At 45.3% G+C, this 24,383-nt stretch overlaps 1 protein-coding gene across 1 annotated transcript; it reads left to right on the forward strand.

Moving 5' to 3' along the window:
* Nucleotides 1-19,562, forward strand: LOC126983828 (uncharacterized). The gene is made up of 10 exons (XM_050836958.1): nucleotides 1-103; nucleotides 2,977-3,092; nucleotides 6,614-6,684; nucleotides 7,144-7,223; nucleotides 8,757-8,899; nucleotides 9,426-9,533; nucleotides 15,323-15,501; nucleotides 15,649-16,611; nucleotides 16,934-17,103; nucleotides 17,741-19,562. Exons 1-10 carry the CDS (start codon nucleotides 1-3, stop codon nucleotides 18,529-18,531), a joined length of 2,724 nt encoding a protein of 907 aa, XP_050692915.1. The 3' UTR covers nucleotides 18,532-19,562.
* Nucleotides 19,563-24,383: the final 4,821 nt, after the last annotated feature.

Genomic DNA, 24,383 nt, shown 5'->3' on the forward strand with positions numbered 1-24,383 from the left:
ATGAGTACGGTTCGGCTCTCCCCTCCCCTCCGCGACCTCCACCGCCTCCTCCTCGCGGGCCTCCTCCTGCTGGCACTCCCGACGCCCTTCTGGCCCTCGGCAGGTGGGTGTCAGGTGCCTCGTTGCCTGCTTATGCTAGAGATTATATTTCGTTTTCAGTGACTGTGCTCATATTATTATTAATAGTATCATTGTACTATTATATTTATCATTATTATTATTATTATTATTATTATTATTATTATTATTATTATTATTATTATTATTATTATTATTATTATTATTATTATTATTATTATTATTATTATTATTATTATTATTATTATTATTATTATTATTATTATTATTATTATTATCATTATCATTATTATTATTATTATTATTGCTATATTATTATTATAATTATAATTATAATTATCATTATTATTATTATATTTATTGAGTGAAGGAGGAGGAAGGAAACACGGGCGTGCTGAAGTGAGTTTATTCCTGACTATAGTAGTTCGCTTTTGCTTCTTGCTTCTTTCCCTGAAGAAGAAAAAGCGAAACTAGTCGGGAATAAACTCACTTCAACACGCCCGTGTTTCCTTCCTCCTCCTTCACTCAACTTGTCAAAAACGTCCTTACATTATATATAATAATAATAATATTATTATTATTATTATTATTATTATTATTATTATTATTATTATTATTACTATTATTATTATCATTATTATTATTATTATTATTTATCATTAGTAGTAGTAGTATAGATAAATAAAATAAAGAGAACATAAACTACGAAAGTAATAAGGATAAAGAAATACAAGTTGGGGTGAGAAAAAAAAAAAAAAAAGAACAGGAAAGGAAATAATCTGAGAAAAAAATGAATGAATAAAGAGAAAGAAAAGAGGTAAAAAATATGAAAAAGTATAAGAAAATATGGCTGGATACATATAAAGTGTGATGAAAAAATTAAAATCAGTGCCTGGGTGGAGCTGACACTGAAAACTTGGCCCCACGGGAATGTTTGAAGCATGAGCAATTACTGAATACATGATGAGGAAGAGTAATTAGGCACAGTAACCTCGGGCGTTTAAAATTCCTTACACAGATAACTTCACCAGGATAGTAGATTTTTTTTTCTTCATTTGCTTCCTGTCGTGTTTTTCTTACTATTTCATATTTCTTTTCTTTTTTCTCCTTTTTCTTTCTCTATATCCAAACACTCATTTTTCTCCTCAGATTATTTCCTTTCCTGTTTTTTTTTTTTTTTTTAGCGGATAATAGTTTACTATTTTATATTTCTTTTCTCCTTTTTCTTTTTCTGTATCCATACATTCATTTTTCTCCTCGGATTATTTCCTTTCCTGTTCTTTTTTTTTGTAGCGGATAATAGTTTTGTTTTTTTTCTTCATTTGCTTCCTGCCGTGTTTTTCTCCTACCCGATTTCCTGACACTAATATTTGACATGAAGAAAAGCTTAGGCCATCATCGTCTTCCTGAGGAAATTCTGCATTGCACCGGAATATAAATTTGTAAATGTAAAGTAAGCAAAAAGATACGAAAATGAGGGTTAAGTAAAATGGTGCACAAACATTTTCTCCTGCATACTTGGCTTCTAATCCTCATTGCTCGTCTTCTTTAGATCACAATATATTTTTTTTATTTTTTTTAAGCACGGTTCCTGGTTTGGCACACTCTTCTGATTATGTTGGGATAGGATACGTCCCAGTGTGAAAACATTGAAAGACGATGCTGGCCTCAGTTTTTCGTCATGTCAAATAGTAGTATCAGGAAACTGGGTAGGAGTAACGTGTGTGCAGTCATTGCAATGGCTTGGAGCGGTGACGGCACCAAGGCGGTGTATCCTGAAGCCAGCCTCAGTTGCACTCTAGTCTATAACTTGAACTCTATGCTTTGACAGTCACCGAGTGGCCACGTGTGGCGCTGCCTGTATAGCCAATACGGTCCATTGCCCGAGAAAGTACAGCGAGGAGCTACGAAAAGGCTACCATCATTGAGAACGCAACTTTATGAGGAACGACTCTACGACTCAACCACTTTACCTTGAAAAAGAGTGGACTGCTGAAGGATTCGATGCAGGTCCTCAAATAATTGAATAAGTTCAGTAATGTAAGTGATGCAATATAGATATCAGCAGGAGTCATTTCTCGGACAGTGTCGTCGTCCGCCATTGAATATTTAGTGCGAAAACAATTGACTCCTTCAAGAATCGCATTGATGGTCACTTCGCTTCGTCAGGGGTAAACTGTACGTACCCGCAGGGCACTCAGGTGGCTGATGAACTGATTAAATCACTATATTAGGCAGCCCCGTAATGAGCCAGCAGACTGTTTGTAGTCTGCTTTTCCATGTTTCCATATTTCCATGTTTCCTCCTACTCCTCCTCCATCCTCCTCTCCACCGCTCTCCCCTTCGTCATGTAATACATTCGCCTCCTCATCCACACATTTACCTCTTCCTCCTCCTCCTCCTCCTCCTCCTCCTCCTCCTCCTCCTCCTCCTCCTCCTCCTCCTCCTTACATTTTTCTCTTCACAATACAAGTCGGCCAAAGAGGTACCCCACTGACAAAGTGGGTTATGGGAGGCTTGTTCATCAGGCATAGTCGCCGCACTGCACATTGTCCCTCTTCTCTGCACAGTTCAAGGGACTCTATTCTAGTAATTAGAGGACGGAGACTGAGCACCACAGCCAAGGTGGAGCCAACCAAGCGTTCCTTTAGCAGAGGAAATTACTTTGATTTGTATTGAATGTTTTATCTATAAAGATGTTGGTTGAAAACGCTTGTTTTTTTCTCACACTTTTTACTCCTCGTCTTGCTTCTTATCTACCTCCTAAAATCATCGTCATCCTCACTCACATCTCCTCCTCCTCCTCCTCCTCCTCCTCCTCCTCCCTTTCCTTCTTTATCATCCTTCTTTATCTTCCTCCTCCCCGTCTAAATCTCCTCTCCTCTCCCTCCACCACAGCGGGGCAGGAGGTGAAGGTGTTCAGCTTCCAGCGGGGCATATGGGGCGCCCCTTCTGACCAGGTGTTCGTCAGGTACAACTTCTCCAGGAACGCTCCCCCCGTGACGCAGCTCTCCGTGTGTTACCGACTCAGGTGTGTGTATGTGTGTGTGTGTGTGTGTGTGTGTGTGTGTGTGTGTGTGTGTGTGTGTGTGTGTGTGTGTGTGTGTGTGTGTGTGTGTGTAATAATAATAATAATAAAAATAAAAATAATAATAATAATAATAATAATAATAATAATAATAATAATAATAATAATAATAATAATAATAATAATAATAATAATAATAATAAATGGTTTATTCATTTGTTGCCAGCCATAAAGCTGAAAATATACAAGTACAAGGAGATTTATGTAATGAGTAATGGTGGAAGTGGGGAAGGGTGGTTGGGGTGTGTGGAGTGTAGTGGTGTGTGTGTGTGTGTGTGTGTGTGTGTGTGTGTGTGTGTGTGTGTGTGTGTGTGTGTGTGTGTGTCCAGTAAAGGAGGTAGTTCAAGGCCAAAACTAAAACTACAATAATCTCGCGAATCACTGATCTCAGATATAAAGGCCGTGAGGATTTAATGAGACAGCTTAATAAGTCAGTATCGATTTCATAGTTATTTTGTTTACTCCCTCTCGTGAGGGCGTTAAGTCGTAGGAAGGGTGAATTCCATTCACTTCATATTTCCTTCTGCCTACGACTTGACCTCCTTCAAGAGAGGAGTATCAAGACAAATTTCCTCACGAAATTGACCTCTCTTTTGGCCACCCATCTATGATTCCTTTTACAGGAGCAGTGATTAGCGGGCTTTTTTGTTTCCATTTATTTTTCCGCTTGAGCTGCTTCCTTTACTGTAAAAAATATGTATAATGTTTCCAAGTTTACCAGTGAAAGATATGAAAGAATGAAAATAATGATGGGAGTCGGATAACATAGGAATAAGCTTCAGTAATTGTTTTGTATATCTTTGCGTAGTAGTAGTAGTAGTAGTAGTAGTAGTAGTAGTAGTAGTAGTAGTAGCAGTAGCAGTAGCAGTAAAAGTATGTAGTAGGTGTTGTCATTTCGGCTGCAGCAATACCAATATTTTTACGAATACCAACAGACTCATACTTATTACTGAACTGATTCTGGTGCTGCTGTCGACCCTCATCACTACCACGAAGTTATTAAATACACACTCACGTAACCACCGCGGCCGACACATGATAAGATACATACATTGAGTGCCATCGCTGTCCCGTAATAAGAAAAAGACAGACTCACCTCGCAGCACCAGCACGTGGCGGCGGCGGGGCGGTGTTCTCAGACGCTTCCACGTCCCACAGCAACTATTTTCGAAGGCCAAAAAGGAGATTAATCCGATTTTCATGAGGGTTTTTTCACATTCATGGTACTGAAGAAAGGTCACACCAAAGTCTACATTTGGGTATAAGTGGCTGGGCGGGAGTGGACAAAGACGCAGAACGAACGTGTCTGCGTTACTTATTCGGAGTGCATGTATTCACCTAACAATCCGCATTCTAATACATTACGCCCGTAACGCATTCTTTCTTCAGAGTTAGGCAGCATGTCATACGCTACGGCCATTACTTCAGGCGGCGCCGCGCTCCAGTGTTCATAATAGTGCCGGGCCGTGATTGCGGGAGAAAATAAGACTGCCGCGACGCCACGGTGTTTTGCAGTGTGATCCATCGGTGACGAGTTGCGGGAACTGAAACTCTGGGTTGTGGATAAAATATATTCCGGCAGTTATTATTATTATGTTGGTGTTGTTTTCTTTTTTTCTCCTTTTTCTTCCTTCTGATATTTCTTCTTCTTTTTCTTCTACTTCTTCTTCTTCTTCTTCTTCTTCTTCTTTTTCTTCTTTTCAATATTATTATTATTATTTTTGTTATTATTATTATTATTATTATTATTATTATTATTATTATTATTATTATTATTATTATCATTATTTTAGTAAGAGAAGTTTTTACACGAAATAATGCACACACAAATACACATACACAACAACAAAAGATATATATAAAAATAAAAACATACGCGAGTGATGATGACCCGATAGAAACTGAACAACAGACGGAATCCCTAATGAAGGAGCGAATAACAAGCAATTATTTGAAAATTGCATCACCACCACCAACCTTCTGTTACCGCAGTTTTTGTATTGATTCCCTACAAAGCCTGAGGCAGTAATAGACGGGATTGGCGATACACGCATTCCGGAATACAAGTTATTGTTGGAAGCCAAATATCCAGACACAATACCTGCTGGTCACGGAAAATGTATGTATCACCAATTGCTCGTAAGTTTTACGGATTTATGATAAATATAACGACTGAGTGCCGAATGTACGTCGGCTCAGGGCTATATTTTGCATTCTTGCATCTCTAATATTACCTAATTTCATGTTTAGTTAGTAAAGTTAGGGGCATACGCAATTGCTGCGCGTGGCCGCGGTGCTCGACTCCGTCGCACTGGGCGCTGACCGTTGAGCATGTAGTGCAGTGGTTCCCAACCAGGGGTCCATGGTAGAATTTCAAGGGGTCCATAGATATTCTAATTATTTTTAAATTTATAATAGTGGAGTTAAGAAACATGCGGCTCGTAATAAAATTCATATTACTGTACACAAGACTTAAAACTGAATGCTTAAATGCTTGAATTGCTCTTCCTTAGCTGACGGTACCAGGGGTGTCAAACTCACGGCCCACGTGGCAAATTTGACCCTTTGGATGGTCATGAGTGGCCCGCTTAATCTAGTTCGTTGTTGAGGTCCACAGGTGAAAAAGTGACTGCAGGAAAAAGGGGAACGGGACAAAAAAAGTTGGGAACCACCTCTGTAGTGGGATGAACCCATTACCCCGGAACACTGCTCCGGCGTGGCATTCCAGTATACCCATTTATCGACCAGCTCGAAAGTGAGGATGAACAGCTGGGTGAGCTGCATGCCGACTGCCGAGACGGGATTCGAACCCGGGCCCAAGGATTCGTAGCCAGGCACGCAACCACTGCACCAGGAAGACGATACAACTTCATGTTAGATGGGTATATATATATTATTTCAGAGGGTGTGGTTATTTCGACTTAGGCCGGTCATTAAACAAGGCTGTTACATACACGGTGCTGCGGCAGGCAACACTGAAAAAAAAGAAAAAAAGAGAGACGTTGGTAAACAAGAGATAAAAACGTTACCTTTGCCATGGAGACGCACGCGAGAGGCCTCAAGCGACGAAGAGGCGAACTGACAGCCAATACGGTCCGTTATACTTTTTGTACAGTGTGAGGGGTAACTACGCCCTGCCGGCCTTGTTAAGTCTGCCGGCCTTGTTAAACTGCCGGCCTTGTTAAATCTGCCGGCCTCGTTCCGCCCTGGCTCCTCCTACTTCCGAGCCGACCTCATAGCCCGGCTAGCGGGCTAAGGCAGTCACCAGCTCACCACCACAGTGTGCACACCTCGCCTTCTCAACCTCACGCTGGTCCTTCGTCTCGCTGGGAAAGCTGCGTGTCTGGGCTCCTTGCTGCTTCTCCCCTGGCTGTACCGCCCGACCAAGTCACCACTGCTGTCTCCCACTGCACTCCAGCCTATGGCCTTCACTTCCCTGGCCTTTAGCTGAGAGGATTACAACCGGTGCCCCCAACCCCGGTGTCTCAGCAGGCCAACCCCTTTTGCACACTACAGTGGTTTGATTACTTTGTGGTCGTTTTGTTGTCTTTTGTTTGTGTTAATACTCGCCCTTATTTTGTGCTGTTTTCCTCTCCAAAGGGCTACTAGGGCATTCCTGGCTATTAAATCTTAATATTGAGGGCGGGAGATCGTGGCCTCCCGTTTTCCCTCAACGTACAGCCATCTTATTTGCTTCTCTTCAGTTAAATTTCTGCCTTTCTCTTCCTCCCCTCCATTAGTTACTCGTATTACCTTTCCTTTCGTCACCTGGCTCACATCTTTGTTATCTTTCCCAACATTCCTCTCACAAATAGTTCTCCAGCTTCCCTTCCCCTCCTATTCATTTTCCCTTCACCCCCTGGTTCACACCTTTCTCGGCTTTCCTTTCCCTTATCTGTCACATGTCTTTCTCAGCTTTCCCTTTCCTTAGTCACCTGTCGCACACCTGTCTCACCTTTCCAAACACTCCCCGGCAGGTTCGAGGCATTCTCTAAAGGGTTCGACGTCCACGTGTCATACAAGGCGAGCGATGATAACCTGGATCCCTTCTATTTCGGTAAGTAATCCTTCTTCACCCAGTCCACTTCTTAGCGAAGTCTTTACCGCTCTCACATTTGTCTTTTTTTTTTTTTTTTCCCCGACCTCCATCTCTTCACCTAAAGCACTTCACACAATCTCCACTCCAACTACATCCGTCTTTCTTTTCCCGACCTGCACTTCCTCACCCAATCCACTTCTTAGCGCAATCACCCCACCCCTGTCCGTCTTCACCTTCACAACTGTTTTACTGCATCTTTTCATCACCGCAGTGTTTCAATCTTCCTTCCTTGAATTAAGAAAGTAGACTGCCTGAAGTACCACCCGCTACACCGCCTTTCATTCCCATCATCAACACCTTCCAATCACCTTCGGATAAAGACAGTAAGACCGGTATTAGAAGACACTCGCTTCTCATATCAACTATTTCTAAAGGTCAAAGAGGATCAATCGGGTTCTAATGACACTCTTCTCGTATCCACTATTTCTAAAGGTCAAGAGGGAGGATCAATCGGGTTCTAATGAGCGTTTCTTTAGATTCACGGTACAGAAGGGTCACACTACCACCAGGGTCATGAAACTACTACTGGAAATGTCCCAAATTCCTATGAAAGCCTTGTCAAATATGTGTTCTTAGACGACGAAATGTTTGGTAATACGGTCAAATATGTGTTCTTAGACGACGAAATGTTTGGTAATACGGCCCTAAGAGTTAACACTTGCACCTCTTTCACCTTTAGATAACAATGGGAAGTACTTTAATTCTTTGTCTACTTTCCTTATTTTCGTCTTTTCACCTTTAGATAACAATGGGAAGTACTTTAATTCTTTGTCTACTTTCCTTATTTTCGTCTTTTCACCTTTAGATAACAATGGGAAGTACTTTAATTCTTTGTCTACTTTCCTTATTTTAGTCTCTTTTACAACACTTCGTAACATATATAGTTCTCTTCACCTTCCGTTACCTATCGTACCTCCTTCACCTATAGATAGCAGTGGTAAGTACTTCAATTTTTCACCTGTCTTTTATTTTCCTTTTTACAACGCTCCTCGCAACACCTCTTCACAACTTCACCTCCTCTGCCTTCCCTCGTCACTGGAATATCTTCATCCTCTGTGTTCCTTAATCAATCATGCTCGCTTTGAAGAAAGTCATTTTCGCCACACGTTCACCGGGCTCTCCCCTCCACAGGTAACTTTTTTTTTTTTTACGCCTATAGCGCCACTTAACCGTGTAGCAGCTACAGGCCAAATCTGTGGCTTTACCGTGTAGCAGCGACGGGCCAAATTTGTGCCATGATATAAACACCCCAAAATAGATGATACATAATCTGATCACAAATGCTTTGAAATATATATCATGAAAGGGTTTGTGTAAGGGGTGATTTTTTCTCGCTTGGAGGGACCATTAAGAAACATTATCTCCGCTGCTACTGGGTTAATCGTCATTAGAGTATTTCCAACCTTAGTCTGCTCCATACTTTATGATGTTTGATTCATAACACAGCCATTCGCCACCCTCACGCTCACCTGGTTCAACCCCCCTCCACAGGTAACACGGGAAGGTACTTTGACACCTGGTTCGCCAATAAGGAGCAGAGCGGCGCCCCCCTGTGGGATGTGTACCCTGAGGTGTGGCATCACGTTTGCCACGTCTTCGCCAGGGACACCTATACCCTCTACTGGGAAGGCCAGGTGAGTATGGATAGTCAGACACAGGTAAAGACCGTATAGGGGAGTGGCAGGGATACAGTTGAAGGGATGATTGTTGTAGTGGAAAGGTGATACAGGAAATCAGACTCAGATAAAGATATCCAGGTGAAAGTTAGGCTAATTAAAATGCAAGTGAAGGTGGGTCCAATAAGGTACAGGTAGACGATAGCTTGCTGCGGAGAAAACGAGACAGGCTGAAGTATAGAAGTAGTAAAATGGCTTAGTCATCTGTTTCATAGTTAGCCATTAGTAAGCCTCAAGCAAGCAAATGATAAGAAGGAAATAAAAAAGTCAAACTAAAAAAAGATTACAAACTAAAAAAAGATTAATGTATAGAAGAAAGTTATGCTTTCACTTCAAGAAAAAAATGATAAAATAGAAAAAATGCTGAAATCAAGGCTAGCTCCACACACGCCCAGCCACAACCCAACCCTCTATCGCCACTACCTTAGCAATCTGTCCCCCCCATCGCCACCACTTCTCTCACGACGCCTCCCTCCTTCCCCAGGCAGTGTTCAGCAGGGGCCTGGCGGAAGGGTGGCCATGCCCCCTCAACGGGACGCTGGTGCTGGGGCAGGAGCAAGACAACCTGGGCGGCGGCTTTGACAAATACCAGGTGAGTGGACAGGTGTTTAAAGGTGGTGGTGGCGAGGGTGGTGCTGCTGCTGCTGGTGGTGATGATGGAGAGGAGGAAGAGGGGAAGATGAAGAGTGATAAGGATGATGGAGAGGAGGAAGAAGAGGAAATAAAGGAGGAGAAGGGGGATAAGTGATGATAGGGATGATAAAGGAGAGGAGGAAGAGGAGAAGATGAAGGATGAAAAGAGGTTCATTGATGATCTTCTTTCCAGAACGATCTGTCCTATCCATTCTTACGCCGATGACTCTACTTTGCATTTCTCAACTTTTTTTGATAAAAGGCCAACTTAACAGGAATTAGAAGATTCCAGGCTGGAGGCTGCAGAACGCTTAACCTCGGACCCTATCATTTCCGATTGGGGCAAAAAAAAAAACTAGTGTCCTTCATCGCCTCAAACTCAATTTCTTCACCTATCAGTTCGACACAATCTTCCAAACACCTATCCCATATTATTCAACAACACTCAGCTGTCACCTTCTCCAACACTAAACATCCTCGGTCTATCCTTAACTCAACTCCATATCACATATCTCCTCTCTCTCACTAAATCAGCTTCCTCGGGGTTGGGCGTTCTGTATCGTCTCCGCCAGTTTTTCTCCCCCGCGCAGATGCTGTCCATATTCAGGGGCCTTGTCCGCTCTCGTATGGAGTATGCATCACATGTGTGGGGGGGCTCCACTCACACAGCTCTCTTGGACAGAGTGGAATCTAAGGCTCTTCGTCTCATCAACTCTCCTCCTCATACTGACAGTTTTCTACCTGTTAAACTCCGCCGCCATGTTGCATCTCTTTCTATCTTCTATCAATATTTTCATCCTGACTGCTTTTCTGAACTTGCTAACTGCATTCCTCCCCCCCCTCCCGCGGCCTCGCTGCACTCAACTTTCTACTCTAGCTCATTCCGATACAGTCCAAACCCCTTATGCAAGAGTTAACCAGCATGTTCACTCTTTCATCCCTTACACTGGTAAACTCTGGAACAGTCTTCCTTCGTCTGCATTTCCTCCTGCCTCTGACTTGACCTCCCTCAAGAAGAGTGTATCAAGACACCTCTCCACCCGAAATTGACCTCTCTTTTTAGCCATTCTTTACTTTTGTCTATTATGGGAGCAGTGAGTAGCGGGCTTTTTTTTTTCTCTGCACTCTTTTTGTTGCCCTTGAGCCGTCTCCTTTGCTGTAAAAAAAAAAGTGATAGGAATGATGGTGATGTAGAATGATGATGATGATGGTGGTGGTGGGAGTGGCAATGATAATGATGTAGCTATTGATGATGCTCGCCCTCATTGTTCCTCCATGTTTTGTTTTCCTTAATTAGTATATTTAGTCCCATTGCAATTACTGTTACTATTGTAGTATATATTATTAACATCTTCACTCCTCCGTGTACATCCTCAAACGTCCCGTAGTTGTTTTTTTTCGCATTTTCCCTCATCTCGCGATATTCACCGATGGATGTTCTTGTGTGAAATTACTGGCAATATATCAATCTGAAAACTTTTTAGGTATCTTAATAACGGACAAACAAGCAAATAGTCATACGTGGCGACGAATTCATTATCACTCCGCTAATGCAGGCGATCATGACAAGGAATAAGAGATAATATTCATACAGACAGCACAAGACGATCATGTAAACCTAAAATACCAATTATTTTCAAAAGTATTCATGAAAAAAATATGTTGCAAGTTCTGAAAAAAAGAGGCACCGAACTGAGAGAAAAAGGAAACAACATCGAAGAAATAGTGACAAGGCTTCTTCCTGAAAAAAAAGAGAAACAGACAAAAACATGCAATTCAACTAGGTACGTAAATGAAAGCTAACACTCACCGAATCCAGCGTCGAGGAGAGAAGGGTGTCCGCAAAGAATACTCGAGCCAACCCACGGCACCGGCCACCAGGCACACTCGCGCCAGATTTTTAAACGTCGGATTAGCCTACCATTGTATCTTTTTAGTTTCCTGGTGCTACTTCCACATGTATCCTTAGTTGTATAATCACACTCTGTACTGCCTGGGGGTTGGGATGGCATGCTCCTCCCTTCTCCTTTGTTGTTTACTTGCAACAATAAACAATCAATCAGTATATACGTATAAAGTTATGTGGCTACTTTGGCTTTTTAATTCTATATTTTGACTTAGTTATTTATAAGTGTTGGATTCTCAGAGTTAAGGCGTCATATTACAAAATTATTTATAAGTGTTGGATTCTCAGAGTTAAGTCGACATATTACAAAATCAATCATAAAAATTTCTATAAAAAAGTCAACAAAACCAATTAACCACGCCTTGAAGAGGTAAAACAAAGACACGTTAATGATATCAAAGACTAATGCGACGTTTAAAAACTCGGGTGACAGTTACATTTCCTGAACCTTCACCGCAAGACAGGAAAGCGATCACCACTCATCACTAAGTCACTTTTTTCATAATCTTCCTGATCTAAGCAACGTGAGTCTGATTTAGTGAGTATGCATTGTGATTCTGATGATATGGTGAATGGGTAGGCGGTGGCTGAGTGGTTAGCTTGCGGGCGTACTGAATGAAGCGGGTTCGAATCCGCACGCTGCCACTTGGGGTTTTTCAGTCACCGCCACATGCTGTCCTGAAGACCACCCATCAACCCGAACTCTATAAGAAACCGTCCAAGTGAATCAAGAATGAGTTCCGGGGGACAGCATGAGCCAAGAATAAATGGCGCCACTATAAAAAAAAAAATAGCCTGCGTCATGACGGGCTTGGGCCAACTACCAGGCCCCTGAAGAAAGCCCACCGGCGCTATAGGAGAACACGTTAAAAAAGAAAAAATAATAATTAAAAAATTATGAATAAATTAAGTATAATATGGGTTGTCTTGCGTCTTGGTAGCTAGACTTGGTGAATGTGTGGTGATCTTTTTCCTACTTGGTGACCATTATAGTAAAAAGATGGTTGTCTAGCGCCTGGTCTAAGCAACGAAGGACTTGCTTGGTGAACATGTGTGGTGATCTTAGTATTACTTGGTGAGGCCTTCTAAAGGTTGACTGGTGCCTGGATGCCGTGAGCTGTTCTTACGTACTGTGTGGTGTGACGTGGTGAGCTGTGATGAGGTGAGCTGGGGTGTGATGCAGTGTGGAGTTACGCGGGGAGCTGGCGTAGTGATGTGGTGACCTGAGGTGCGGCGAGGCGGGTTGAGGTGGTGTGGTGTGGTGCGGTACAGTGCGGGGTTACTTTCTATGGTGTGGAATGTGACTAAAGTGTTTCAGGAAGACCTTTAGCCAAGTCGATTAAACTTACTCAAATATATTTTCACGTGTTTATTTTTGCAAAGATTTTACCAAAGGAGGAGACGGAAATAAGTACCACAGCAACCACTAGACTAGCCCCTATTTATGTACAGTAAAGGAGATAACTCAAGATAAAAGATAAAGGACTTACGAAGAAAATAAAGAAAGATTTCATGAAAGGAACAGATTTAGTCCAAGAGATGTCTTCATGCTCCTCTCCTGGAAGTGTTTATCAGGTCGCAGGAAAAAAAGATATAGAAGGGATGTTATTAGAATCTTAAGCTGGGTTAAGCTGTGTAAGTGGAATACTGACTCTTTATCTCTATCTCTCTGTACACCTGGGCAAGTATCAAGCCCCGCGGTATCTTCATCATCATCATCATCATCATCACAATCACTATCACAGCGTCACCTCATTCAGTGCTGATAACCGACACTTCACTCGATTGCCAACACTTCCCTTATCAACGGCTATCAAGCGCTTCCTCGCCTCTTTCTGCGATAACTCGTACCCTATTTTTTGCGAAATGTTGTTGTTGTTATTATTATTATTATTATTATTATTATTATTATTATTATTATTATTATTATTATTATTATTATTATTATTATTATTATTATTATTATTATTATTTAGGGTAGGCGGTGGCTAAGTGGTAGCGTGCTGGGCCCACATTCACCGCGTGATGGACGACGCGGGTTCGAATCCCCACGCTACCACCTCGGATTTTTCAATCACCGCCGAGTGGCTTAAAACTACCCACATGCTGTCCTGAAGACCACCCATCAACCCGGACTCTAGAGGAAACCGTCGAAGTGAATCAAGAACGAGTTCCGGGGGGCAGCATGAGCCAAGAGAAGATGGCGCCACTATAAACACTTGCCTGCGCCATGACGGGCTGGAGCCGAATACCATCCAGGCCCCTCAAGCAAGCCTACCGGCGCAATAGGCGTAGACGTAAAAAATAAAAAAAATAAAAATAAATAAAAAAGTAGAAGTATCATCATCATCATCATCATAATTCAAAACCTTACGTTCAATAACTAATAATGATGATGATTATAATTAACGTCTCCTGAATCACTTTCCACAAAACATCTCGTGTGTCAGTTACCTCTTACATCAACTTCATACCCTCTTTCAATACTTTCCAGGCTTCAAAGGCAACCGCATCACCACTTGCCACTTCACTTGAACACTTCATAAACTAGAATTTTAGCATTATCACTACTTCCAACTTCCCACTTCAATACTAAACAAGCTTCAAACACAACCGGATCGCCACTTCAAATTTTAACACTTCACAGACATCAAACGCAACCGCATCGACTTTTCACACTTCATTTCAACACTTCACACCTCACACCGCTTCAGTACTTCACAAGCTTCAAACGCAACCAAATCGCCTCGTCACACTTCCCTTCAGTACTTCGCAGGCTTCAAACACAACCGCATCGTCATTGCATGCATCATTTGAACACTTCACAGACATCAAACGCAACCGCATCGACTTTTCACACTTCATTTCAACACTTCACACCTCACACCGCTTCAGTACTTCACAAGCTTCAAACACAACCAAATCGCCTCGTCACACTTCCCTTCAGTACTTCGCAGGCTTCAAACACAACCGCATCGACTTTTCACACTTCATTTCAACACTTCACACTTCACACCGCTTCAGTACTTCACAAGCTTCAAACGTAACCAAATCGCCACGTCACACTTCCCTTCAGTACTTCGCAGGCTTCAAACACAACCGCATCGTCACTGCATGCATCATTTGAACACTTCACAAACTTCAAACGCAACTGCATCGCCAGTTCACACTTCACTTCGACACTTTACAAATCTTTACACAACTTCATCACTTGCTCTTTCACTCTGGCTGTTCACTGTCTTCGAGCACAACTTAACAGCCACTTCACACGTCACTTAAGGAAACCACAACCTGCGAGTACAACTTAATCACCTCTTCACGCTTCACTTCATAGACTTTAAAAACAACCACTTCATCGACTCACTTTTTTCCGCTTATTTTTTTTATTTCACTAACTTTCTTACACTTATTCAAGCACTTCACTTCAAAAGTCATCACCACTTCGGTCCATCACCAGGCAACAGCAGCACCACCACACCTGAAAAATAGAAGAAAACGGAGTGTGAGCCAGGATGATATTAATAAGACATGAATAGAAAGCCCTAATAAGAGACGTATGTGTGTGTGTGTGTGTGTGTGTGTCCCTATGTCTGTTTGTCTGTCTGTCTTTCTTTCTGTACGGCATGTGTATGGTTGTTCTGTCTGCCTGCCTGTCCCTCCTTCTGTTTCTCAATCTGTATCCCTGCCTATCTCTCTGTCTCTCCATCTGTCTGTCTGTTTGTGTCTAATTATATGCATTGCTTAAGTATGTATGTATGTATGTCTGTATGTATGTATGTATGTATGTGTATGCCGTACAGCCTCAACATGGCCCTTCACAGCCCTCCTCCTCCCCTTGGCAGATCTTCCGCGGGGACATGACGCAGGTGTCTCTGTGGGGCCGCGTGCTGGTCCCGGCACAGGTGGAGGACCTCGCAGCCTGCAGGGACGCCGGCCGCGGGGACCGCTTCGCCTCGGACACCTTCCAGTTGGAGGTGGTGGGCGTGAAGGTGTCGCGGCTCAACCTCTCCAGCCTGTGTCAGTAGGTGCTCCCTCGCTCCCTGCCTCCCCCATAGTGGTAGATGACGGGTTCTATATCTAGGCGTGCTTTCTTTGGCGTTTTTGCCCCTCCTTCCTCGCCTTGCCTGTGTCTGGATGAACATACCCTGCTCCCCGCCCCACTCCACAGGAGCAGTCAGCACAACGTGGTGTTCCCGGAGGAGCGGCCGCTGGAGGACGCCCGCCGCTTTTGCCGCCGTCTCAACGCCAGCCTGGCCGTGCCCGCCTCGGCCGGCGACAACCAGGCTCTGGCAGAGCAGCTGCAGGCCTTCCAGGACGTGTGCGTGCCCACCGCGACCTGGAAGCTGTGGCTCGGCATCACCGACGAGAGGGAGGACGGCGTCTGGCTCACGTTCCACAACAACGAGGAGGTGTCTTACCACAATTTTGCGCCGCTGAACGCCGGCTCGTCGTACGCGTGCGCCGCCATGAAACTCGACGGGTTCTGGGACGGTGACCGGTGCATCAACAAGCGGTGCGCCGCGTGCCGCGTGGCCCGGGCCAGCTTCCTGTACCTGCGAGGCCTCTGCTTCGAAAGCAGACTCCGCATGCGATTCAGGGTGGACAGAAACATGCACGGCCGCCCGTACTTCCGCAGCTACTACGACCACGTCATTCTGTGGGACGAGGAGACCAAGCAGTGGCTGCTGGTGGACACGACCACCAACGCCACGCTGCTGGCCACGGAGGGCGTGCCTGAGGGCGGCTACCCAGTGGGTAAACACTTGTGGGCAGCGCGGCGCGGGGTGTGTGACCAGGGCCGCGGCGCCGTGCTGCTACTAAGTCTGGCGCCTTGCGAGGACCACCACTTTACCTGCAACACGGGGGAATGCATTGTGAGGGACCTGCGCTGCGACTTCCGGTACGACTGCAAGGACGGCAGCGACGAGGTGGCGTGCAGCGTGGTGGAACTCAAGGACAAGCTGCAGAAGGAGCTGCCGCCCACAGGACCCAGCGAGGGGCCCCTCACCGTGGCGCCCTCCCTCACCCTCTCCCGCATCGCCGACGTGGACGACATCGCCATGGCCGTCACGCTGGAGTTCCACCTCACGCTGCGCTGGACGGACACGCGGCTGAGGCTGCGGCACCTCAGGTAGGGGCCAAAGGGCACTTCACTCCCGGGGCCAGATATGTAAATCGCCAACCTTTATAGCTGATAACTGAAGAACGGAGACTCATAAGATATTTCTTACATGAACACCGCACAAATACATTCATATAAGTTTCCCCAACGATTTTGCTTTGAAAACTGCACCACGATAATCACACCTCATCATAAAACTAGATATCTAAGCCATGGTGAACCCCAACGTAAAACAGCAACATTCCTCTCAGATTCCTTACAAACCCCCGCATGCAGACCTCCCCAATACCCTCACCAGAGTCCTTACACGGCCTCCTATGTACTATCCCAGACCGCGCAAGAACGGCACCATTCTGACGGACGGCGACGCGCAGCGGGTGTGGCAGCCGCGCTACACCCTCACCAACCTGGAGGGCGGCACGCAGCAGCGGCTCGGACAGTCCCTCTTGGTGATTGGCAGCAACGGCGCCGCGCTGCCCCAGTACAACAGCGTGGACATGGGTACGTGGCCTTGCTGGGCTCCCCTTTGCTTGCTACAGAGGAAGAAGAGTAAACTCAACACATGAGGCGAGCACATGTGTTTGGTTCCTCTTTGCTTCCATGCTTGCTGGTAAACTCTATAAGAACCTTCCTACATCTGTACTTCGTCCTGCATACGACTTGGACTCTTTCAAGTGGGGAATAATGACACTCATCACATTTCTCCATCCGAAACTGACCCTCTCTTTTTGGCCTCTCGCTATATTTTATTTACAGGAGCAGCGCATAGCAGGCTTTTCTGTTTGTTCTTGTTTGTTTGTTTTGCCCTTAAGCTTCTTTTTTTACTGTAAAATATAAGTTTATCTTCTCCAAATTTCCCCAGGTACCCACTTATCGACCAGCCCGAAAGGGAATATGATCAGCTGAGTGGGCTGTAAGCCGACTGCCTGAGCCGGAATTCAAACCCGAGCCCGCGGATTCGTAGCTCGGCACACTCACCCCAACACCTCGGAATTTTAGGAAAAATTCTATATTTTTCACTCGAGGCTTGAAGCTTGAAGCGTTTACCTGTACAGGCCATCTTGACAAGTGTCCTTTCAGATACCTGCAGTAACGCATTTACCTGTACAAGCCCTAATCACCTCCTCCTCCTCCCCAGACCTGGTGTACCCCGGGGCGAACAACAGCATGTCCCTCCGGCAGCGGTACATGGCTCGCGTCACCTGTTACTTCGAACTCTACGGCTACCCCTTCGACATACAGCTGTGCAGCATCGACCTCGAACTTCCCTCTGAGCTGGACGACTACGTGAATTTTGTGGTGGGGGATGAAGACGCTGCCAGCTACACGGGGCCGTACGAGCTGTCCAAGTACACGGTGGAAGCCATACGGTTCAGCAAGTCGTCTGGGGGTCGTCGCTTGAGTCTTGAGTTCGAGTTACACCGGCGGCAGGGTATCGTTGTGTTCTCTAACTTCTTGCCGTCCGCCATGCTGCTGGTGGTGAGCTGGGCGACCCTGTTCGTGCGTCTGGAGGCCATCAACGTGCGCTGCATCATGTCCCTCACCACCCTCCTCGTCCTCTACACGCTCTTCGCCAACATGTCCCAGTCGCTGCCGTCCACAGCCGCCATCAAACTCATCGACATCTGGTTCTTCTTCATCATCTTCGTCCTCTTCATCAACATCATGATTCACGTATTCGTTGATGATAAGCCACTAACACCGCCACCACCACAGCCACCACCACTAACACCCCCCTCCCCCACTCACCCACCCCCACCACTAGAAGACCAGCTCTTCACTAAGGTCGCCGCCCTCGAAGTGGTGCCCGTGCCATCAGAGTCCCCTTCCCTCAAGTTCCTCAGAAGGTACCGCACCGTGTACCTGCCCTCGGCGGTGGTGATCTTCAACATATACTTCTGGGTGGCGGTGGTCCTCAGCAGAAAATAGACAGACTGGGCAAAATTCGCCCCTCACACTAGTAAAGCGTATAAGTACAGGGTATACTCATGCCTTCCATGGACTACAGACCCAACAGTACTTTCTAGGAACACTACAGGGAGGAACTGGACGGGAGGCGGTGGCCGAAGGTTAGCTAATGGGTGTAATGAGCGCAGATCCTGAGCTTGTTATACTCTCGGCCGACGATTTTATAGCCACCGCTGAGTGACCGAAAATCACGCACGTGCCACCCATCAGCTGTCAATGGGAGCATCGGAAGGCAGCATAAGACACGAAGAGAACAAATATCACAATAAAAATGCCCGTCCGTGCCACAGATGTCTACAATATATCCTTCGGGTGCAATAGGACTGGTAAATGAAACCGTTAAAAATATATAAAAATCTTTTCAAGCTGCACATAAGCTCTATACTAAAAGAAACAGAAGCAATGCATAAGGTAACCATCAGACCTTTGCACGGGGTATAAAAGTTAGAAGCATCAGCCCCACCAGGAACACGAGACCCTAGGAGGCTGTGTCGGCTTTCCAAGGGACTCAACAAATAGACAACAACTTATTACCAAGGCACAAGGCGACTACATAACCTTTCCCAAGGACACTCGACACAGCCATTTACCGAGGCACAGAGGCTTTGTAGGCTTGGCAAGATAAAAATAGAAGATAAAACCCCCAGCCCTGGACTAAGACAAAAAGAGGCGTTATATACAGGCTTTCCAAGGAGGTACAAAAGGAACTATCATCAGCAATATACTTAAAACACCACCACGAGAGTATTGCCACCTTCCTTCCCGTGTATTAACCTGCGCGTGTAAATCGTACAACTCGTCCAAATACAATAGATGAAGTCTCACACCAGTGTTTCCAAGAAGTTCCGTGATGTTTACCTGACGTATATTACCTGCTGCTGCTGTTTCATTATACCTCCTCATAAACACAGGCAAGAAAAATAACTGACGAGGAGATGATTTGTACACACCATGTTAAGTAAATAAAGTTTCATATCCAAAGGCAAATATAATCTCATTCCAGTGTTTACCAATCCCTTGCACTATTCACCTGTAAAATATTACCTGTTGCTGCTTCGTCATACCTTCTCAGCGACAGGGGCAAGAAACGAAAGTAGAAAGGCGAAAGTATGGAGGCAGGTGAGCACAACATACAGAAAGAGACCCCAGAATACACCAAAACACGTACACAGAGACACTGACAAAATAGAAAGATGATGAAATGGAGACAGGTAGACAAAACACAGACGAAGAGACCCCAGAATACACCAAAACACGTACACAGAGACACTGACAAAACAGAAAGATGATGAAATGGAGGCAGGTAGACAAAACACAGACGAAGAGACCCCAGAATACACCAAAACACGTACACAGAGACACTGACAAAATAGAAAGATGATGAAATGGAGACAGGTAGACAAAACATAGACGAAGAGACGCATGCAGACAAAGGTAAAGACTAAATAGGGAAACGAAGACTGAGACGGATAGAAACGCGTACAAAGACACAGACAAACAACACAGCGGCATGGAAAAATGTAAGGTGAAATGACCATTTGACCACCATCACAGTCTCGAGGGCTAATGCGACGGAGATGAGCACTGAGGCAACGTGCAGTTATGGAGTATGCTTCCGGCTTTTTTACTTCAGTTTCACCACCACCACCACCACCACCACCACCTTAAACATCCCCATTACCGCCACCGCCCCTTACTAAATCCATCAACACTATTATCACCACAACCACCACCCAAACTTCCCTCATCGTCTCCACCACCACCCCCTCCCTCCCCAACAACCCTCATCACCACCACCATCATCACCACCCCCAAGCTCCCTCCCCAGCAACCCTCATCACCACCACCACCACCACCACCACCTCCCCTACAACAACCCTCATCACCTCCACCACCACCACCACCACCTTCCCAACAACCCTCATCACCACCTCCACCACCACCACCACCTCCCCTACAACCCTCATCACCACCTCCACCACCACCTCCCCTACAACCCTCACCACCACCTCCACCACCCCTACAACCCTCATCACCTCCATGACCACCACCACCACACCGCACTTAACCCCAACGGACGAGAGCAAGCTATCGACCCAAGACAAACGCACCCACCACTTCGTCAATACTCTTGTAAGTTAGTCTTAACATGGAATCTACTAAAGCCCCTATATGTGATCGCCACAGAGGCGAATATAATGCCATTGGGACGGAGCTCTAACATCAATCTGCAGGCATGCAATACAATACGACTCTAACGTAAATAAGAATATAGTCATGGACATTCAAACCTTTCTCATCGATTTACTCATCACAAGGAGTTTGGAGTACTGCTTTCTGTCTGGCATAGCGACTGTTGAAAATTCTCAACAGTTACGCTATAAGGTAACTCGAGGACCTGTGCGTTGGGTGGCTCAGGGACCCAGGTCATACAAAAATAAGAAGACTTATTAATTCAGACAACGATGCTGATATACTCCATGAACCAAATGTCCTGCATGAGTGGCCCGACATATTGATGATCCAGTTCAATATTGACAAATGCAGCGAGCTTTGTGTGGGAAGAAATATAACCCAAAGTAATTGCACATTAAATAACACACCTCTTGACCACTCCAGCTGCGAGCGTGGGTGGGTGCAAGTTCTGACTTTTGATCCAGAAATCAATGTATTATGGCTAGACACCGCGCAAATAGTCTTGGGTTTTATTTCGAGAAGCGTAAGCAACCGGATCTTAAGAGTTATCCTTAAGCTGAATTTGACAATGGTTAGCTCTCACCTAGACCATGCTGTTCAGTTTTAGTGTCCTTATTAAGGGAAAGATACAGATTCCTTTGAAGCGATAGAGAAGAATGACCAAAATGATCCACGGACTTAGGAACTTACCCTACAGAGAAAGAGTAAAACGACTTAACTTGCATTCCTTGGAAAGATGTAGACTGCGTGGGGATTTAATTGAGGTGTTTAAATTGATTAAGGAGATTAACAAGGGCGATTTAAAAGACGTGTTCACATTAAAAACTGACGTGAGAACATGCAGGAACGGGTATAAGATGGAAAAATTCAAGTTCAGCAAAGAAATGGGCCAAAACTGATTCATGAAGAATGGTGGATGAGTGGAACAAACTGAATCTGTATGTAGTTGAGGCACACAATTGAAACCTTTAAATGGAGATTAGATGCATTTATAAACGGGAGGAGGTTTAGGTGAGCAACCCATCTTCAGGAGCTGCCTTGCGTAGGGCGTTTGGCCTTTTGTAGTCTCCTTCTACCCTTGTGTATCCTTGTGTCACGACTCCTAAACACATGGGCCTGGGTTCGAATCACAGTCGCAGTGCTATAAGAAGGGAGGCAGCACTACTGTTAAGGGTATTCACTGATCTCATGTAACAGAGTAGCAGGGATCTCCTGAAAGTGTTGTAGCGAGATATTGTGTTTGTGTTGCAGCGTTCTCTGTAACAAAGCGCAAGTTTCGCAGCTCAACAATTGTCTTTGTAGGCTCCCAAAGCAAACTATAGTCTCCATACAGGTCTGGGTTTTTTTCTACTCAAGACCAGATATCAAAAAGATCTTCTAGGTGATTTCCTCAGTGTTTTTACCTTATTTACCAACACCAAACACAACACAGGGAGTAATCGTAGTATTTCGTGTTTGGTTTGGGAGCTCGCAAACTTGGCGCTGGACTGCGGGACGGCCCAGTGTCGCGGCGCTCTTCAGAAATAGGGCCCAAGTGAATTCATGTAACAGGGTTCCAATTTGCTCCTGTAATACTATTCAGCGCTCTCCGGTAATAGCGTTGCAGTGGTCTCGTAAACAGTAGAGCAAACTCTTACCTGTAACGTCATGTGCAGCGGAAAACTCAAATTGATGAGTACATAAAACAATTTTCATGACTGAATAAATGTATAAATGTATAACTAAATGAATATATAAATGTTTAAATAAATGAATAAGCAAACTTGACATTGCATAGACATATCCATAAATCACGACCCTACACACACACACACACACACACACAAACACACACACTTCCCACCACCGCCGCCGCCGCCGCCAGCCACAAGTGGGGTGACCAAATTGATTCATCACGGCGCCCATCGCGGGACAGCCACTCAGCCGCGACACGCATTTTCCCACATACTGACACACCGCACCCCTCACCCCCCTGTTACAGCCCTCTCCCCTCACCCCCCTACCACCCCTCACCCCCCCTACCACCCTTCACCGCATCCCTACTCCCCTCGTCTCCATTCTCCTACACCCCCGTACCACCCCTCACCCCTCTTTACAGTCCTCACCCTTCATCCTCCCCGCACCCCTCCCCCCCCTTCTTATACTCCTCACCCCTCACTCCCTCCTCTCCTCCTCTTCTCTATTCGCTATTCTCTATTCTATTCTATTCTCTCTTACACCCGCTTTACATCCCTCCCCCTCCCCCCCCTTCATCCCTTACCCCCCTCGTCTCCCCTCCCTTCCTCCTCTACCACGCACTCCCCTACCCTTATAAAACCCCCCTTCCACTCATGCCCCTCCCCCTCCTCCCCTACTCCCCACTCCCCTCTCTACTCCCCTCACACCCTTATCATCATCTCCTCCCCTACCTTCTCATCCTACTCCCTCGTCACCCCTTCTCCTTCCTTTCCCTCCTCCTCTCATCTCCCCTCCCCAGTAGGCTATTCCCCTATCACTTCCCCTTCCCCGACTATTCCTCCACCAGCTATTCTATCCCTTCGCTTCCCTTTCTTTCTCTTTCTTTCCCTTCCCATTTTCTTTTTCCCTTCCTTTAACATCCCTCCCTTTCCTTTCTCTTTCATTCTCTTTCCGTAACATCCTTTCCTTTCCCTTTTCTCCAACTATTCCGTCCCTTCGCTTCCCTTTCTTGCTCTTCCCTTCCCATTTCTTTTCTTCCCCTTCCTATAACATTCTTCCTTTCCCTTCCCTCTTATTCTCTTTCCGTAATAACATCCCTTTCTTTCCCTTTCCTTTCCTTTCCATTTCCTTCCTTTCCTTTCTTTCCCGCTATAACCCCTTCATTACTTCTCTCCCCACTCCCATGCATCCCCTTCCATCCCCTCCCCTCCCCTTCCCCTGCTTACGTCCCTCCCTCTCCTTTCCGGTTCGCTTCTTTGCGGTGTCAACTAATGTCCCACTGGCCTTTGAAGATGGAATAAATGATAGTGTGTGTGTGTGTGTGTGTGTGTGTGTGTGTGTGTGTGTGTGTGTGTTTGCCTATAAGTACGTACGTGTGTTTGTTTGTGTGTACATCTGTTTGTCTGCGTTTAAATGTCTGTGTTTCTCTGTTTGTCTGTTTAATGTATTTGTGTTTCTCATGTGTTTGTTTTATGTCTGTATGTCTGTGCGTCTGTTTGGCTAAGTGTTTGTGCGTTTGTGTGTTTGAATGTCTATGTTCTCACCTTTTTTTTTTTTTTTTTTTTTTGCATTTTCATAGTTTGTCAAGTGTGTGTGTGTGTGTGTGTGTGTGTGTGTGTGTGTGTGTGTGTGTGTGTGTGTGTGAACGTAGATAAAGGATACACACAAACCACAGGCGGCCCATTAGGAGGCGATCAATAGCGTTCAGATAGAGGGAGGGAGGGAGAGTAAGAGGGAGGGAGAGAGGGAGGGAGAGGGGAGGGAAGGAGGGAGGAGGTGCGGTGACTCGTTCTGCTGATATCTTCAAGAGTGAGGGAGAAAGGAAGATGGGAGAGATGAATGGAGGGAGGGTGTGAGGGGGGAAATGCAAGAAGGAAGAAGTAAAGGATAGATGGATGGAAGGAGCGAAAGAAGGAAAGAGAGGAAGGAAGAAAATGAAG

This window comes from Eriocheir sinensis, chromosome 55 (genome assembly GCF_024679095.1).
Source record: "Eriocheir sinensis breed Jianghai 21 chromosome 55, ASM2467909v1, whole genome shotgun sequence".
NCBI classification, from domain to species: domain Eukaryota; kingdom Metazoa; phylum Arthropoda; class Malacostraca; order Decapoda; family Varunidae; genus Eriocheir; species Eriocheir sinensis.

Coding starts and splice junctions, on each gene's coding strand:
- LOC126983828 (XM_050836958.1), top strand. CDS start 1: ATGAGTACGGTTCGGCTCTCCCCTCCCCTCCGCGACCTCCACCGCCTC. Junction 6,685..7,143: donor CCCTTTTGCACACTACAGTG/GTTTGATTACTT, acceptor ACTCCCCGGCAG/GTTCGAGGCATTCTCTAAAG. Junction 17,104..17,740: donor GTACAACAGCGTGGACATGG/GTACGTGGCCTT, acceptor CCTCCTCCCCAG/ACCTGGTGTACCCCGGGGCG.